The 19,833-nt window shown below is 42.2% G+C and overlaps 2 protein-coding genes across 3 annotated transcripts; both read right to left on the minus strand.

Moving 5' to 3' along the window:
• Positions 1-972: 972 nt before the first annotated feature.
• ovol1a (ovo-like zinc finger 1a) lies at positions 973-19,833 on the minus strand. Its single transcript, XM_080451884.1, has 5 exons — positions 19,230-19,833; positions 11,377-11,612; positions 10,408-10,623; positions 8,978-9,122; positions 973-4,351 (listed from the first exon to the last, which is right to left on the minus strand). The coding sequence occupies exons 1-5, from the start codon at positions 19,327-19,329 to the stop codon at positions 3,957-3,959; spliced, it is 1,092 nt and encodes a 363-aa protein (XP_080308010.1). The 5' UTR covers positions 19,330-19,833; the 3' UTR covers positions 973-3,956.
• On the minus strand, positions 5,746-8,722 carry LOC308102257 (exportin-2-like; the record flags this gene model as incomplete). 2 transcript variants are annotated; one of them, XM_080451883.1, is made up of 2 exons in its annotated part: positions 5,746-7,807; positions 7,964-8,722. In XM_080451883.1, the coding sequence occupies 2 exons, from the start codon at positions 8,720-8,722 to the stop codon at positions 5,816-5,818; spliced, it is 2,751 nt and encodes a 916-aa protein (XP_080308009.1). In that variant the 3' UTR covers positions 5,746-5,815. The 2 variants fall into 2 exon arrangements, with proteins under 2 accessions (XP_080308009.1, XP_080308008.1); XM_080451882.1 differs by having other exon boundaries at positions 5,746-8,722.

The following is a 19,833-nucleotide window of genomic DNA, read 5'->3' on the forward strand; positions in this document are numbered from 1 at the left end:
GTAAAGTACTTGAGTAAATGTACTTAGTTACTTTACATCACTGTTTGTGTGAAGCTGTAGTATGATCGAGTAGGCCGTTAATTTACCAAAAAAAACACAAAAAGTTAGAACATGGAGATAGGAGGTTTCTGCCTGACAACAACAGCGATATGTATCTGTCATCCAGTGCTGTTTGCCTGGGTTGGTAACAAACTGTTGTCCCCTCCAGTGTTTGCTGCTCCTCCTAGACCGTTATTTCAGTCTTCATGCCCCCGGGTACCGTTTGAACACACAGAATGTCTCGCTGGAAGGATCCCACTGGATTCCATCAACAAGACCGGACAAAGACCTGGAATTTTTACCTTAACACACACTCAGCCTCTGCAACTACTGCCTTCCTTCTCCACCCACCATGATCTCTCTCTCTCTCTCTCTCTCTCTCTCTCTCTCTCTCTCCAGTGGTGCAAAAAGTACTCAATTTGACCATTTCTTTACTTGAGTAAAAGTACAAAAAAAGCATTGGTAACATTCAAAATGTACTTAAAGTACCAAAAGTAAGAAAGTACTCCTTACGCAGATTATCCCCATTATCCCATTTTACAAATCTTTTGAAAATAGCAGATCTACAAGCTCACAATGCGGATGCGACGCATTGTGAGCTTGTAGATCTGCTATTTTCAAATGCCGCAATGTTTATAGGGCTGAAGTGATTAATGCATGTTTTGTAATCATATTCAAAATCTACAAAGTAACTCAAGTTTTCAAATAATTGTTGTGGAGTGAAAGTATAATATTTGCCTCTGAGATGTAGTGGAGTAGAAGTTAAGTACTGAAAATTGGAAATACACCAGTAAGTCAAAGAAATACCTAAAAACTGTACTTAACTACAGTACTTGAGTAAATGTTCTTATTGCACCACTGCCTCTCTCTCTCTCTAGAAATTGTCATAATTGCCTTTGACTCCTGGTCACAAATGAATCACAGAGGCTTAAATAAATCCAAGAAAACACATTTATTGTTACAAAACCAAGCAGCCATTTTGGACTGAAGTCTCCCTGAGACTTTGTATACAATCATAGCAGTCTTCTACAAACACATAAAAACTCCATACATTTAATTAGAAGTGACACACATTAGAGATAAGCAGGGCAGTCTCTAGGTATAGGGAATGGGTATTGGATATTATGCTTGGGCAAATCTCTGTGGCAAAAGCAGGCGATGAAAAATAAGGATGTAAAATAAAACAATAAAAACATGAGGAAGAGAAATAAATTAATGGAAACAAAGTGCAGAAGAGGGCTCGATGATGAAAGAGCAGTAGAAACACTAGGTTAACATACAACATCCTAGTAATCACCAGCCTCTTTCATTAGCCTAGTTTAGAGGACACAGGGGTTTTGGCCCTCAGATAAGTACCAAAAGTACCAAAGTAGTCTAATTTACCAGCCATCTCAACATTTAGAATAGAATAGGAACAAAAGGAACAAACAGCGTGCTCATATTGGATAATGTTGCCTTCAGCAGGAATGTAAACTGGCAAATATGAAACCAAAAATCTCTGATATGTACATGTGTATAAAGGAAGATAAGAGAAAGGCACTTTGAGATATTCACCTAATAGCAAGTGAGAGAAGGTGAAACATATTTACATAATACAAAATTCCCATATACACAAAAGTTAGACAGACAAAAAGAAACAAAAAAACAAATCAAACAGTGGCAGCATACTGCACAAATATGTCAACTTCTCAGGAGTTGTTAAAAATTGCATAAAACTCTGACAGATAAGTATATTTGCTTTATCAGTTACCAACTAGAAACACACACCAGGGTGGGAGTCAATTCCATACAAACGTCCACAATTCAAAATGTCAAAACAACAACAACAACAACATATTACTGCCATGTGATCACTCTCAACATCACCAATTTAGCCATGCATTAAACAGAACTGTTTAACTGAATTGATACCCCAACTCTTACACATATAGGCCTACTTATGTTCAAATAAGGAGTGGCTACCAGCATACTGTGCACTGACAAATCAAGAAAGTATTATTCAAACACAAAATAGTCCACTTTCCCAGTATAATGGTATACAGAGTCATGTAAACATTACTGGCCTCTTTCAACTATAGTTACTCTGTGAACACACAGTCAAGACTGCGACCCGTATACTGTACAAGAGATGAGTGAGTTGTCCTTATAGTAAAGTAACTGTATAAAGAAATAATAAAGAAGCCTTGAACATTATAAAGGTGCTGTACATACAACCTTGAGCAAGGCACTTAAAACCACTTCACTTTCGTGTCGCGATGGGACACGCTGTGAGCTTGCAGATTAGGCATCTTATTTTGTTCCAGGGACCCCCAAAAGCAAAGATTTGAGTTACAAATATTCGCTTTGAAAACATATTTTCACATTTTCAAGTTCTTTTTTTTCAAAAATAGCAGATCTACAAACTCATAGATATCTACTATTTTTGATTAGCCAAAGAAATCTAAAATGACAGAGATGCGTTCACAAACTGTCAGAAATCTTAAAAAATGTGCAGATCTACAAGCTAACGTGTCGCGATGGGACATGTTGATGTTGTGAGCTTGTAGATTAGGCATTTTTTACTACCTTTGAAATAGGGCTAGGCGGTTTTTAACCCCCACCTGGAGCGGAGCCAGTCAGTGACCAACGGTAGAAGACTGGGGTCACACCTGGCTGACTCCAGGTGTGGATGTGTGTAATATAAGTAGTCCTGGGCCTTCCCACAACGCAACATTCATGGCAAATGCCGTGTTTGGATGCTTTGAATTGTGCGACAGTGGTTAAAACGGTGAAAATTGGAAAACTGCATCTTGTCTCACCAAAAGCAGTGCGGATATAGAAGTGGATAGCGTACCATTTAACATTTAATCATATATTTTTTTGTCAATATGGAATTCTATCCTATAAAACAAACAAAAAAGTATTTACTGACCCCCAGGAGGAAATTACTTTTCTGCATTTTACGTTTAACAAATTGAGTTGCTGATGTAAGAACAAAACATACAATAAAGGTGTTTTTATATTCTCCCAAATAGAAGTACAGTACACAATGAACTCACACGGTATATAATAGATTACAAAATACATTCTCCAGTAAATATATACATATATATTACTCCCTTTAATGCACATACTATGTTTCATAGAAAAAAAAGTGTCTCTCACTATACACAAAACCCTGGAAAATACTATACAGAAAAACCCTGGAAATATTCACACAATAAACACAATTATACGAAAATATAATTACCAGAAATAGAGGAAACGTACGTTCCGATTGTCAGGCATTTTATACAGTGGAGTGACTACGAGTAATAATAATAATATCATATATAATCTCAGGAAGAATAAATCCATCTCCAACTTGGCCGTAGTGTTTCCTATGAGGTATATATTACATATTGTCCACCCATACCACCCATGCTTTCCTTGATGCATCCATCAATGCAGACGCAAACGCACTCAAATATCTGTGCATACAATCATCATTCTTCTAGTACATCTTCACAATTTTGTCGAGTCCATTTTTTTCAACCACCCCCCCCCTTTTTATGAACCCATTCGATCCGGAAATGCATCTCTGTCATTTTCAGATTTCTTTGCCGCGCTATGAGATTGTAGATCTGCTCTTTTTAATTGTGAACATTTTAGCAAAATTTGTAAAATATGTTGTTCCAGGGACCCCCCCAGAAGCAAAGATTTGAGTTACAAATGTTCGCTTTAAAAATATATATATTCAAAGATTTGGACACATTTTCACGATTTTCTTTTCAGAAATAGCAGATCTACAAGCTCATAACTTGTATATCTGCTATTTTTGATTAGCCAAAGAAATCTAAAATGACAAGAGATGCTTTCCCGGATTGATCGGGTTAAAAGTCTCGACTAAGACTGATCACTCCATCCATCCATCCATCCATCCCTCCACCCATCCATCCCTAGTGTCCTCCAGAACCCGTCGTATCATCACTATCGTCACCCTGCGGTGATCCCGGCCCAGACCCTTCACCTTCTCCCATCCCTCCTTCTTCCTCCTCTCCATCATCATCACCTTCTCTCTCTGCTCCCCTGCCTCCTCCTCCTCCTCCTCCTGTTTTCCTGGCGGCCTTGCCCTTGAGGAAGGGGCTGCCCGGGTGGAGGGTCTGCAGGTGGACCAGCAGGGCGTCCTGGCTGGGCGCGGTGTGGCCGCACTCCTCGCAGACGTAGAGCTTGTTGCGGCGCTCCTTGTAGGCGTACTTCTGCGTGACGCCGTGGATCTTCTTCATGTGGGACTCCAGGGAGCAGCGCTGGGTGAAGGCCTTGTCGCAGAGGCCGCACTTGTAGGGACGGACTCCTGTCAAAAGAGAGAAGGAGGGGGCGGGGGGGTTAGAATCAGATTTGGGCAGTTTTTGCTTTATATGAGATCAGTGGTTCTCAAACTTTTTCATGTGCAAGGACCCCCATCTGAAAAGGTTCTGCGCCAAAGACCCCCAGAAAAGAGTATTTGTCTTTGACATTTTTAACATATGTTTTTTTTTACATAATTCAACATTTTCCAAACAATAGCAGATGTACAAGCCGTAAGCTTGTAGATCTGCAATTTTTTAATAGCCAACATAAAATAGATAAAGTGGTTAAAACAATTGCGATGCTGTATTAATACATTTTGCTGGGGACCCCCTGGAACCCCCTCAAGAGAATTTGTACAATAGAATAAATCTGTTCGATACGCTGTCAGTTTTACCACCAGTGTGCTCTGGACTTGGGGTGTGGAAATAGAGAGAAAGTAAGGAAGAGGAAGATGTTTTTTTTGTTTGTTTGTTACAGTATAGAAACGATGAAGACGTGACATTGAAGATAAAGCGACAGAAATATATGAAGCATTTTGTTGGAGCCACAAAGATTACAGATACAGATGTTCAAAGTTCCAGAATACTGATGAACCTTGTTTCAGTCGCTGTATGAAATAAACGAACACCTTTGTTTATTAATCCTTGTTGAAGTCGCAGCAAGCAAATAACGCAGAAACATGAAACTTAATAAAAAAAATTAAAGTAAATAGTAAATCCGCAGAGATTTACGCTATTGGTGAAATAATCATTTTGCTAATTTTGTCAGCTCGACAAAACTTAAGAACGATTGTTTTGTTTATGTATGTATGTATTGTGTGCTTCTGTTTTTGTTGGTAAATGTCAATGTATTCTTGCAGGCAGGCGTTGTATTACAATTTTGCAAACTACTACATGATTGCTTCCTTATAGACACGAATCAGGAAAATAAACCTTATGCAAAAGAGTGTTGTAAGTGTGACATCTAATGGCTGAATGTCATTTATTGTATCTTTAAGAAAAAAATATTAGATTCAATGTAGTCAACCTTTTCATTATGTCTTCCTATACAACTCCAATGTATTCTTTACGGCATAGCTCCTAAGGGGCATTTGTGTGTCCGTGTGTGTGTGTCCTGTGGCAAATCTCGCAAACCACCACACCGATCAGCACCACATTTCTTGTGAATGCTGCCAAGGAAGTCAATTCTTCGCATTTTGTTAATATGTTTTGAATATCTTTGCCCGATTGTCCCTCATATAAGGCTGACATAGGGCTGACATAATCAACATGATGTCATTAACTGCTGATTACACCACCTTGTAAAAAAGAAACAAAGAATGAAAGAAAAAAAAAAGAACTATTAGAGGACCCATCGTCCCCATGTTATGCCGTCTGAAGTCAGACCAAAGCTGTACAAAGTCTTAAGTTTTTCTGGTCTGAGCAGGGCTATACTTTGGCTCAACTGGTGCAGTGCATTCTTATTAACTTTAAACCAACTGCACTGTTGCTGCCTGTAGGTAACCCTGCAGGTAACGGAGGGCCTCTGCATCCAGATTGGTGCTCAGCATCGATGGAACCCGTCCCGGACACGCGGTAGAGAGCTTGTGGAGGGATTGGGCGAGCAGGATCTTAGGATTGCCAACAGCCTTCCCAATGGGATCGTGTTCCTTCTTCCCGCCAAAGGCCAGCGGGGAGAAAGCGGTCTGGTAGCCTCGCGTGTCCTCGGTGTCGAAGGAGTACTCGTCGACCGGGACGCTGTCGTCCTCGGGCAACTCAAAGAGGCCGATGAGGGCCTGAAGCAGGGGGGTCCAGAGTTTGGTGTATTCTGTATCCATCATGGCCGGGCATTCGGTGAGGACCTTGGTAATGCCAACGGCACAGATCATCTTCTCCGCGGTGCCAGACACCTTCTGGACCTCTGGAATGACTATGTTCTCCAACACCGTGCCAAACATTTGTGGCTCAATGCTGTCAAAAACCTCCTGAAGAGCAATCGCTCCATATTTGACAACATAGAGATTAATAAACACCAAAAAACTCTTGATGAATTTAGTGGTTTTGGAATTTTGGAGCCTCTGGCAGAGCAAACTGAAGATCTGTTTCCTGTACTGATTGATGGATTTTGGGGGCATGTGCTCTACGATGGTCTTGAGAAGGCAAAAACCTTGTTGGTCGTTGACCTTGGAGGTGATGAGCTTTTTGAAGATCGCCAACAAGTCGGGGATCTTATCTGGCGCAGAGCTGGCAATGTCGTCTCCGCCCTTCGCTAGGTAGGCTCGGAGCAGGCGTACCAGAGGGGGGACGTTTCCTGAGCTCTCATACAACACGGGCTGCAGCAAATGAGGGAACAGAGCTATGTAGGAGGAGGGGATGGAGTTGTCGTGGATCTCCAGGAGCAGGGACATCACCTGGAACACGTACGGCACAAATTCCTGGACGTCGCTCTGAAGGATCTCCGCAAAGACGGGGAAGAGGGCCTCCTCGAAGCTGTTGACGGTGGTGGGGTTGGCATTGCAGGTGATCTGGATGGACAGGCACAGGGCCTCGAACAGGGAGTGGTTAAAGTTCGGCTTGCTGGGATTCCTGCTGACCACGAGGAGCTTTTGAGTGAGCTGACCGATCAGAGTGGGAACGTAGGGAACAATCGCCTCTTGCAGGAGGGAGAAGGTGCGCATGATGGCTTTCATGACGTATTCGTTCTCAGAGGAGTCGGGATGAGCTAGGGACTTGAACAAGTTGCTGAGCAGCTGCTCGGTGAAGGGTGCCATCTCCGCTGCAGTGATAAGTGTGGAGTTGTTTGGCCCTCTCATAGCGAACAGCATCTCCAAGGCATGTGCGGCGTGAGTGTGCTCCACTGGGCTCTCTGCCTGCAGGTGAGCTACGAGTAGAGGAATGGCCTGGAGCAGGTGATCTTTAGGCAACTGACTTCTGAACATCACGATGTACTTGATGGCCTCTGCCTTAAGCACCGGGAACTCGTTAACGTTAGGGGACTTGAGGTCTGTGAGAATGTGGTTGACGAAGAATTCTGTGTGATTCACCAACTCATTTGCTTGTGTTATTCCATGCTTTTGAGTCTGCGCTTTAGATGCAAGAGATGTGACCAGGTAGATAGCAGTGTCTTTGTGCTTCCAGTTTGCCCGGGGGTTCTTGGCATACTCCCCCAACATGGAGTTCACATAGCCCGATAGGATCGCTGTAACCGGGCCTTCAAACAATGTACACAGGCGTTGTACCAGGTCACATGCAGATTTGCGACGCGTATAGGTGTCTGATTCTTCAAGGTCCCGTCTGATGTATTCCTCTGCGTTATTTTCAAAAGCCTCCTCATCAGCACTTCTGAGCTCCATGTTGGGCACGATGACCTTCTCACAAATGGTAGTGAGTAGGTTCTGGTCCTCAAACAAATCCTTGTGCTTTTCACACACGGATACCAAGAACTGGATGGCGTTGCTTACAAGCAGGTCAAATTTGACCTCCTGTCCAGTGGACACCAGAAGGCTCCAGATAGCAGTGACAAAGCGAGGCAAATATGGTTCGAATTCTTTATCGTACTTCTGAGCGTACAGAGTGGCGTTGTCACAGATCTGAGATTTCAACAGTTCCAGGAGGCCTGCTTCCTCCTCGTTATCCACTTGTAAAAGCTTGTTATCCACTGTCAGCAGGTTATGAAAATTAGACATCCAAATCTCCATGTGGTCTTCAAAGAACTCTGGAAGCTCCTGAACGTTAAGACTATAGAAGACCTTTGAGATCAGCGTGAGCAAGGAGAAAAGGACCTTCAAGGCTTTGACGTCTGTGGCGTGAGTCTGGCACAACTCAATGGTGGCCTTGAACAGCTCTGTGAGAGGTTGAGCAAAAGTGTCCAGCACCAGCTTGATCTGCGACCAAAGCTCATTTGACTGCTCCTCATGCCGATATCTCTTGAAGAGGGAGTGGGCTGTCCGGAGCACTCCATTGATGACATGGAAGTCGCCACTTTGGAAGCGGTTCACCATTTCTGTAAGAAGATCGGGCCATTTCTGGGGGAAATCGTCTCTTCCAATGATGCTGATGGCATCGCTCAGCTGTTTTTGAATCTGTTCCGGGCTACTTAACATCAGATTTACAATTTTGGCTTTGATTGTCGTTCGGTCCGGATCAGAGATTTTATTTGGTCTGTGTGCAACGATACGCCAGTTCCTCTTGATGTAGTTCTTGAATGTAACTGCAGCACAGACCCGGATCACATGTTCCTGTGATGTCTCCAATAAAGCGAGAAGTAATATAGGATAGTTCTGGTTTCCCTCAACAGACTCCAGGAACTTCTCAGCTGGACGTCGTACGGTTGGATCTGGGTCCAATGTTTTCCTCATAAACTCGGTGAGGGTCTGAAGGGCGTCATTCAACTCCATGCTGATTCGTTACTAGAGCACCAGTAAACGTATGGTGTTGACAGAGCGCCTTTTATGCATGTACTGTATGCATCAACCCCGAGTGTATGCGCATATGTGTACTGTAAATGCAGCATGCCTTATAAGTACATTATACGCATGATGACATCATCGGCTCGGTCTTATTCCCAAATATGGAGATGATGGACTGGCCATCAAGTACAATAGAAAGTACGTTGACAGCGATACTGCACAATTTTGTGTGTGTGTTCTTACCAGTGTGTGTGCGTACGTGTCTCTTGAGGTCAAAGGTGTCGTTGAATCCTTTCCCACAGAAGGTACAGGGGTGCTTCTTTGTGTCGTTGTGGCACTTGACATGTCTGTTCAGCATCCTCTGGTACTGGAACGTTTTGTCACACACCTAGAGACACACACAAACACAGACACACAGAGAGAGAGAGAGAGAGAGAGAGAGAGATAATCAGGTTAGCATTTAAAAAACCTTAGCTTTTCAAATCAAGCACTTTACAATGGACTGGTGCAGTACCCATTATCAGAGGTACTTGGAGGCCAGTCTATGCCCGGGCTATGATGACGCCTGAATTTCCTCACAGGGATCAATGATTTTTTTTTATCAATGTCTGTCTGTCTGTCTGTCTGTCTGTCTGTCTGTCTGTCTGTCTGTCTGTCTGTCTGTCTGTCTGTCTGTCTGTCTGTCTGTCTGTCTGTCTGTCTGCCTGCCTGCCTGTCTGTCTACTCTATCGACTATCTAAAGTATGTGACATATATGGCGAGTCATAATCAATGGTTCTAAACATGACAGACCACCAGTATGGTCCTTTAAATCAGTGTTTCTCTAACATTTGGCCACGGACCCCCATCTGAAAAGATTTTGGTCCCGAGGACCCCCATAAGAGAAGATTTGTGTAATGTTTTTCACATATGTGTTTCACATCATTTTGACAATAGCCGATCTACAAGCTCACAACGCGTCGTGAATCGCGATGCATCGCGTTGTGAGCTTGTAGATCTGCTATTTTTGAATTGACAAAACTTAGTTAAATTGGTTAAACTGATTTTAATGCTGTAATAACCCTTTTTGTTGACGACCCCCTGGAACCTCCTCAGGGATAGTCAGCCTCTCCAGCCTCTCCAGAGCTCCGCCTACTCTCTCTCGAGCGGAGTGGGCGGAGCTGTGAAAGGCGTGGCTACGCTTTACTACTACAAAGCTACTGCTTTAACCCATTAAGACCTGAGACCGATTCTACAAAATGCGTATTCCAAATTCCAACAGTTTTCAAAAGACGTTTTCATAATTGTCAAGGACCCCCAAAATTATATGTATTTGGCCGCGGACCCCCATCTCAAAATATTTAGTTCCAGGGACCCAGAAGCAAAGATTTTAGTTAAAAATGTTCAGTCTAAAAGAATATACATTTGCACACATATTCACGATTAAAAAAAAATAGCAGATCTACAAGCTTGTGCTATTTTTGAATAGCCAAAGTGTAAAATAATGCTTTTTAGCTCAAGTCTAAAAATGACACAGATGCGTTCTCACTCAGTCTTAATGGGTTAATGGCTTAATGGGTTTTAGATTGTAAGTCGCTTTGGATAAAGCGTCTGCTAGATGACTGTAATGTAATGTAATGTAATGTAATGTAATGTAATGTTAAATGCCCGTTCCCTCAAATGTCTCGACTTACCTGGCACGAAAATATCTGACCTCCCGCCGACCTAGCTGCCGGGGCGAATGCTGCCAGGCTGATGTCAGGGGCGCTAGCGGTGGTGGTTTCCTGGGAGACTGGAGTCATGGCGACATCCTGGGTGAAGCACAGTTCGGTGGGGAGCATAGGAAGAAACAGAGGAAGAGGAGGAGGAGGAGGAAGGGCGGAGATGGCAGGTAACTCACCGGTAGTTACCTGTGAGGAGAGGCGGGGGAGAGAGAGAGAGAGAGGGAGGAAAAAGACAGGAGAGAGTGAGATGCAGACAGAAAACATTTACAATTAAGGCATTTAGCAGACGTTCTTATCCAGAGCGCCTTACAAGCAAAATGTTTATTTAACTCTAAAATGAGTTTTCATCTCCACTATCACTGGAGTCGTGATAAAAGTGTATCATACAGACTTTTCATATTCCATAATGGCATGGACTTGCAAAGTTTGTGGGAGGGGCCTATTTTACAAAAGATGCCACCGATTGACACCAAAAAAAAAAGTTAGATTTTATTTTTTATCCCATGATTTTGCAACCCTTTTTCACCCAGTGCCAATTGTCTAACTAATCCTGGGCGCTACACTCCTCCTGCCAGCCTAGGGAGCCCAGAGCCGAGCTCATGCCTCCTTCAATGCATGAGAGCCAACTAGCCTTCTTATTATCACCCGACAGAGGGGGGTTTCCCCGGTAGGACGTAGCGCGTGGAAGGAACAAGTTATTCCAACCAGTTCCTTTCCCCTCCATCAGGCACCCCGGCTGACCAGGGGGACATTTTATTTTGTTTAATTAACCGATCTTCACCAAATTAGGAGTCTTGGCAGCTTCAAACTGCTTTTTGATATTCCATACTGTTAGCCTGTTTTTTTGTTTCATTTTTTTCACAAAAAGACCCCATTATACCATGAATGCAACACCCAATCAACCCCAAACTGGAATGGCATGTGGGGGGGGGGGCTCACCTTAATTTTGGATCGAACATAGGTGGAGCCACCCTGTGGCCTCCTCCTGATCTCCGTCCTTTCTTCTGACAGCAGCGAGGGGCTGGGGGGTCGCCCCAACACGGTGCAGGAGGGCAGCTCGGGGTGTGCGTTAGTGTCGGACAGAAAGTGCGTGTGCTTAGTGAGGCACAGGGGCGTGGTCTCGGCGGGCGTGGCCTCGGCTCCCATCATTAGGAAGGACGGAGGGAAGATGGAGACTGAGGAGAGAAAGAGAGAAATTACATATAGACACTTTTTTTTTCACCAACATTTTGAAACCTGCTAACTGAGACAAATATTTGACATACTTCAGAGAGACTTAGAGAGAGAGGGGGAGGGACGTGATTCTGTTTATTCCAGTTGAAAATAAATATAATGGTCTTTCTTGCTGTTTGGGAAATGATAGTGAAACAAAAGTGACACTTGAAAAACAGTGGGAGAGAAGAGAACAAGTGTGAGAGAAAGAAAGAAACAAAATGGGGTCTAACAACAGCGTGGCTCCTATGGCTGCAACCATCATCAATTATTTCCGTAGCGATTATTCTATCGATACTTTATTAATTAATCAAATAATCAAGAAGTGCTTTTTTATATTTCAAAAAATATAATTCGGACCACTTATTTTATACTTTGAACACGTTTTGAAACTTTTCACCCATGATGAAATAGGGATCAACAGCCAGATAATTATATAAAATTATTGATAAATTTTTACAATACATTAAATCGATTAGTTCGATTAAGTGTTGCACCCCTAGACTTCATGTGATTGTGTTCTACTTGATCATACTACAGCGTCACACAAAAGCATCAAAGGTAGCAGATCCACAAGCATTTCGAGCTTGTAGATCTGCTATTTTCACTATTTTTGAATTTGAATCCTGAAAAGTTTTGGACATAATGAGGTTTCAACCCGACAGAGACTATGTATGGGCAAGGTTTCAGCCCGGTCCGATTCCCATTGAATTGACTTCATTATAAAAATTTAAGTTGGAAGATTTAAAAAAAATATATATATATATAAAACAAAAGTGAAACAAATGCTGTACTTCTTTGGCAAAGTGCACAAGAAATGTGGTGCCGAATGGTCCAGCAGGATTAACCTTCGGACAAACACACACACACACACACACAGACGCTCTTCTAGACGGCTCGCCTCCTACAGAGCCATGGCATAAAAAGAGCAAATGAGAGAGAGGTACATGGAGAGATTGAGCCTAGACGTTTAGAATTTCTCAATAGCAGCATGCGTGCACGGTCTGTATTTACACAATCTGTTAATTAGCAAACATGCAGGCTCCAATACTCTGTGTGTGTGTGTGTGTGTGTGTGTGTGTGTGTGTGTGTGTGTGTGTGTGTGTGTGTGTGTGTGTGTGTGTGTGTGTGTGTGTGTGTGTGTGTGTGTATAGCGCATTTGTGACATCAATCACCCAAAACAAAAAGGTGCGCACATGCATGCACACACACACACACACACACACACACACACACACACACACACACATTACAGCCAGACTTGTCAGACCAGACAAGCTTGTGGCACAAGCCCTGCGTCTTCCTCAAACAATACACCTCCGCGGGGCTGTGTGTGTGTGTGTGTGTGTGTGTGTGTGTGGGCCTGCACCATGTGAGCCTTAACTGTAGGCTATGTGTTACTCAAGAGACAACGAATCTGTAAAGTCTTGTGGCCTCTGGCGAGACACCTCGACCAGCTAAAACGCAAATGAGCATGCAAATGAAAACGCTATGAGGCCCATAGCGGTTCAGATGCACGCGATGATATCTGGACACAAACACTTATACAGAAGTAATTAGTTGAACTAAAACTAACGGGAGAGAGAGACAGAGAGAGAGAGAGACAGAGAGTCAGAGGGTGAGACAACGACAGAGATCTATGCAGGCTATGCAGCTAAAACCTCAGAAATGCTTAGTTGTATGCCAGTGTCACACTCAGTAAATAGCAGATCTACAAGCTCACAACGACACGCTTGTATATCTGCTATTTACGGGCATGCAACACCAGTGTGTAACTAAGGCTTAAATCAGGCTTAACAATGTTGTCAGGTGATCAAGTTTGAAGTAGGTCTACAGTATTCATGTATTTTACAAGGCGTTTCTTTTTTTCTCTTTAATTTACACAGAATGTTCACATGTCTTTTAATTTAACCTGTAATGGTGTGTCGATTAGTAAGTTACATTTAATTGCAGTAAAGTATACATGTTGCCATGAAAGTTAGCCTGAAATTAATATAAAAAAAAGGCAGATTATTTTAAGCTGCCATTGTCTTTTCAATCAATTTAATTCAACGTGGTTTGCATGCATCTATAACTAAATAGCAAATTTAACTATTTGCAGCAAAGAGAATTACTGTAAAGGGATTTATTGTAGAGTGGGAAAAAGAATACCAACCCCAAGCCAAAGTTTACTATTATGGGGTTCAAATGGTAAAATCTTCACCTATGCTCAAAATATGGATGTCAGGTTGAGATCTACTAATTTTTCATATGGTTTAAAGGCGGAAATAACACACCATTGTGTCAAGCATGTTGTAATCTGGTGCCGGTTGTTTGCTCAGCTCACCACTCCTTCTGCTCACACCGGTCCAGCCTGTCAATACAGTGGACCAGCCAGATAGGTAGGTGTGTGTAGTGGGGGGCCTAATCGCCTCATTGATTTCAAGATCCCACCCAATAAACAATGGGTTGAGAGAGAGAGAAAGAGAGCTGTTAGACAGCTGTGTGTGTGTGTGTGTGTGTGTGTGTGTGTGTGTGTGTGTGTGTGTGTGTGTGTGTGTGTGTGTGTGTGTGTGTGTGTGTGTGTGTGTGTGTGTGTGTGTGTGTCTTTATTCTATTGGGCCTACATTTTCATTGTACGTGTATTTCATAGTTTGGATTGTTTTGTATGTTTACCATGCCAATAAACTCCCATTTGAATTGGAGGGAGAGAGGGAGAGAGAGAGAGGGAGAGAGGGAGAGAGGGAGAGAGAGAGAGAGAGAGAGAGAGATTTTGTAGGCTAGAATAATACACCTATATGATTACAATTTTGACAGCAGGTCAACAATGTGTGGAAAGAGGAAGAGAGACAGAGTCACTCACTCCCTCTATATTTAGTAAGCCTACATACTCTAGTATATTATTTTTGACATGTCATGATGGCTTGGAGGAGGAGGGTCAACAATCAGCGGATAGCTTTATCAAACGTGCGTGTGCGTGTGCGTGTGTGTGTGTGTGTGTGTGTGTGTGTGTGTGTGTGTGTGTGTGTGTGTGTGTGTGTGTGTGCTGTTTGCTAAGGGTGTAATGAATGCAATAGACTTGCTTTTAACTCCGGGGAAGACAAGTTGGCGGGCGCTCGTGCGTCCGAAAGGGCCCGTTATATTTCCTGTTCTGTAAACATTAACCCAGCGTGGCGCTATACTAATAATACTTAACTAAATAGTATCGGCGACACGGTTATTAAATGACGGCAATGAATTAAGCAAACACATAGATGTAGCCTCTCTAACAAGGGATTAATACATTTCCGTATGATCGTTCTGAAACACCTAAGCAATTTGTGAAGTAGGAGAGAAAAGGAAAATGGCGGCTGTTCTCACTAAAAAGTAATTCCAAACACTATGAAATGTGCTATAGTATAAATAAAGTTTGATAGACTGAACGAGTCAATCAAAGGCCTATCTGAATATGCATTCAGACATGTCACAATGTAAAAATAATAACCAGGCTAATGGTCAAAATAAATAAGCCATTATGACCCAACCCCACTTTACTGCTGGTAAGTTTTTTGCTTTGAGACCAACTAAGCCTTCTGTTCATGAAACTATTTAACACACCTTCTTCTGAGAGAGAGCCATTATCATACTTGGTGTGTGTGTGTGTGTGTGTGTGTGTGTGTGTGTGTGTGTGTGTGTGTGTGTGTGTGTGTGTGTGTGTGTGTGTGTGTGTGTGTGTGTGTGTGTGTGTGTGTGTGTGTGTGTGTGTGTGTGTGTGTGTGTCACAGGTTGGGCAGGTACATCAAGTAACGGCACATGCCAGAGACCGTTGCTATGGTTATTAAGGTGGCGACCTTCCACCTCCAAATTACACGCCGTCTTCACATCAGGTGTCAATAGCATAACTGTGCTTTCAAATCGAGGCAACCCCCCACTAGTAGCAATATTTTGAGTTGTTCCCCAAAAGTTCAAAGTTGAATGTAGCCTGCTAGATTACTATCATGTTACCTGTATGCAACTGTTTTAACTGATTTGTTGCTGACAGATTATATTTGTTGATCTCATTCTGATCCTTTAAACAGATTCTATGTTGTGTGTACATGTATGTACTATGTATGTTATATATTATTGAATCTCATTTTAGCTTATTTTATTTACTACGTGCACACACACACACACACACACACACACACACACACACACACACACACACACACACACACACACACACACACACACACACACACACACACACACACACACACACACACACACACACACACACACACACACACACACACACACATCATTAGAAATGAGGGTCACCCGCAATGATTTCTCTGAGAATATCGAAACTGATATTAAAGGAACACTTTTGATGTGTCAATCTAAAGTAGGCCTATATAAGGAATGTTCCAATAACCACTTTCTACTGGGTTTGTTCTGTGGGTAGAACCTGGGCTAGATAGCGGACACAAGCGGCTAATTGTTCAAACAAGTCATGTTGGGCCTAGTCTACTGCTTCAGCGGTCACAGGCCCAAAGAGGATGTACAAGTCAATGATTAGAAGTTAACGGAGATGAGATGAGAGTGGGGGAGAAAGAGGGAAAGAGAGAGAAATAAAGAAAGAGAGGGAGAGAGACAGAGACAGACAGAGGAAGTAAAGAAAGAGAGGGAGAGGGACAGAGGAAATAAAGAAAGAGCTGGGGGGGATAAGGAAAGAGAGGGGGAGAGAGACATAAAGACAGAGAGAGAGAGAGAGAGAGAGAGAGAGAGAGAGAGAGACTACTGGGTGTAGTCCGTTAGCTGTTATCTGATACCAATGCGACCCAACAATAAAACTCTGCCAATGGCAACAATAGGGATTGTTCTGAGAGAGAGAGAGAGAGAGAGAGAGAGAGAGAGAGAGAGAGAGAGAGAGAGAGAGAGAGAGAGAGAGAGGCTATTATTAGTAATAGGAATAAATAAGCCTAATCAGAACCACTGGTTGAGAAAACTCTTAAACCAGTTATCCATATCAGAACCAGTCTAATCATCATTGTAACACCGATCAGCCTAGTTGTATCATAACGGCACATTCCATTCAGTGACCAGATGATACTTAAGGCTACAACGGTAGCTAGTAGCTACTGTGGGAGCCCAGAAATTGGTGACTCAGATGCATAGGCTACTGTCATGAGATTAAAAACCTAATATGAATCAAAAAGGAAGCTAAAACATAACACTTCTTCAGTTCTACATCAATAGGGTTTTGATAAAACAGAAGTCATGAAACTGTATCAAATGACATCCACACAACATTTGAAGTTTCAGGCTGACCATTATTCCAATTTCCACTGGTGGACTATTATCATAAAACCAGGCTGTCTCTCTCTCCCTCTCTCTCTATCCCTCCCTCTAATATCTCTCTCCCTATCTCTCTCTCCCTCTCTCTCCATTCAAAGGAGCTTTATTGGCATGAGAAAACATACGTTTACATTGCCAAAGCAAAAGTGGAACAAAACAATCAAAACAATGTCAATAAATATTGAATTTTGACAATATTGTACATTTGTACATATTGTTTCTCTCTCTCTCTCACACACACACACACGGAAGCATAAGGAGCTGAAATCTGGGGTTGAAGGTCGAAATGAGCTCGAGGTGAAAAAGCAACGGATCCTTATGATAGCAGCACAACACGCACGCGCGCACACGCACACACACGTAACAAGACACTTGTTGCCAGAACAATAATGTGCCCGAAATGCATCTTTTTTTCTTCCTCAAATAGACTAATATTACTTTGTCTTTCATTGTATTATTATTTTTTATAGTTGTTTACTTTAAATAGTTGTCATAAATCACCAGGTATAACCTAACCTACTCAAACCACCAGGCTGTCAAAGTCCTGCCCAGTTGTAGCCCTGAAACATGACTGTCATACCATGACAGTCATGGTGCCGAGTCCCCCTGGTCTAAAGTTGTGTTCGATTTTTTCACATTGCCATCTCTCACATAAACATAAACGTTCAGATTTCAAATATAAAGTGCTTACCACCGAGCCACGGATGTTACAAGGCGATGCGGACCGCGATGAGTACCCGTATCTCCCGTATTGTTCAATAAAAAGCATTTTAATCCCATCGCCGGCCATTTTCTTTTTTTGTTTTTTTTTGTTTTGTAATGTATCAGAGTGCAATACACCTCCCAACCATTAGTGTCGCATGGTTGAAAGTATAGGAGACAATTTGGAGAAAATGGACGGCGATGGGATTAAAATGCTTTTTATTGAACAATACGGGAGATACGGGTACTCATCGCGGTCCACATCGCCTTGTAACATCCGTGGCTCGGTGGTAAGCACTTTATATTTGAAATCTGAACGTTTATGTTTATGTGAGCGATGGCAATCTGAAAAAATCGAACAAAACTTTAGACCAGGGGGACAGGGCACCATGACGCTTGTATACAAGCGTCATGTGAACCATGGCTAGCCCAGTTGTAAACTTTTACAGTGTGTATGGCCTAGTGCACTGGTTCCAAAACAGTGGGTCGGGACCCATTTTTAAGCGTCACGAGTAAATATCCCTTAATTTTTTTAACTACATTTTAATTATTATTTCAAAAGAAAAAAAAATGAAATTTTAAAGAAATGAATAACAAATTAACACATTTTTCTAAATAATTTCATAAATAAGTGAGGAAAAAAATCCACAAATTAGGAAAAAATATGTTTTTAAGATTATAGTGAAAATAGTGCATGGCGTTGTGAGCTTGTAGTTCTGCTACAAGCTCATAAGAGAGTCTAAACTCTTACGGGTCTTGAGCCAAAAAGTTTGGGAACCACTGTTCTAGTGTGTGTGTGTGTGTGTGTAGCCTACATCTTGGCCACCGGCTTTGAAAATAAATAAATAGGCTTAAATCAATTAAATACATCATTATAAATAAAGGCTCAATGTGAAAGTTTAGTCATCCTGAGTTCTATAACTTCAAAGATAATAGACGGATCACTTGATCGCAGCCAGATTGGTTTTAACCGTTATTCGCAGCGCCGTTACAAAATGGCCCTTTATTCCCCCACAATGCAGACAGACAGTGGACTGTCTGCAGTGGTGGGAAAAGTACTCACATTTTGTAGGCTACTTAAGTAAAAGTAGAAGTAGGCCTATCCTGTTACAAACAAAAGTTTTCAATCAAATGTATAACAAATATATATATATTTTTTTTTAATAGCCAAAGTTTATAGGGATAAAGTCGTTAATGCATGTTTTGTAATCACAATTTAAGTCTAGAAGCCTAACTAAAGTTTTCAAATATTAAACTGTAGCCTAGTGACGTAAAAAGTTCAATATTTCCCTCTGAGATTACAGTGGAGTAGAAGTAAAAGTACTGAAAATTGAAAATAATCCAGTAAAGTAAAAAATCCTCAAATTTGTACTTGAGTACATGTATTTAGTTACTTTACAATACCACTGCCAGCCATGCAGGGACCCTCGGGAACCATGCAGGGACCCTCGGAACCAAATGGACCCGTACGGGTCCATTTGGTTCCATTTGCACACTCTCAGAGTTATGGAGGGGTCCAGGGAAAGTTAAAAAAAAAAGTTTGCCATCCACACACTAGAAAGACTGGACTCACTCACCTGGGATGTAGACATCTCCTCTCCTGTGGTCTGCTATCTCACTCCAGTTCCGTTTGCCAGGAGAAATACCAGCCTTCTTCACCAGGAAGGCTCTCGGCATGATGATGAGGATCAGTTATCAGTCCAAACTTATAAAACTGTCTCTGATGAATCTTCAACCCAAAAAAAACTAAATCCCAGAACAACACCTGTTAAGATCTGAATCTTAAAAGTGAGGAAAAACAAAAAAACAACAACACTGCACCTTGGGTAAAAAAAAAAGGAAAAAAAGAAAGAGAATGGAGGAAAAAACGGAAGGTATCAATTCCTTTCCTTTCCTCCTTCCACCCGAACAAACGATCGCAGGGTTTTCCACTTGTCTTTTCTCTCTTTCTCTTCCGTTTCTCTTTTAGATCCGTTGTTTCCAGCCGTTTAAACGGTCGTATAAAGTGCTACATACAGGTGAGCGGTTGCTCTCAGGTGAGCTCGGCTACTCTGTAACTCTAACGGCTACAATGTATCGAGTGGATAAAGAAGAAATAACGGCCGGTGGTGGGACTGCTAAAACGCACCAGATAACGTATCCCTCCTGATCACAACGCGCACACCACACACACAACAGACT

This window comes from Gymnoscopelus braueri (genome assembly GCF_963280865.1).
Source record: "Gymnoscopelus braueri genome assembly, chromosome: 15".
Classification (NCBI taxonomy): Eukaryota; Metazoa; Chordata; class Actinopteri; order Myctophiformes; family Myctophidae; genus Gymnoscopelus; species Gymnoscopelus braueri.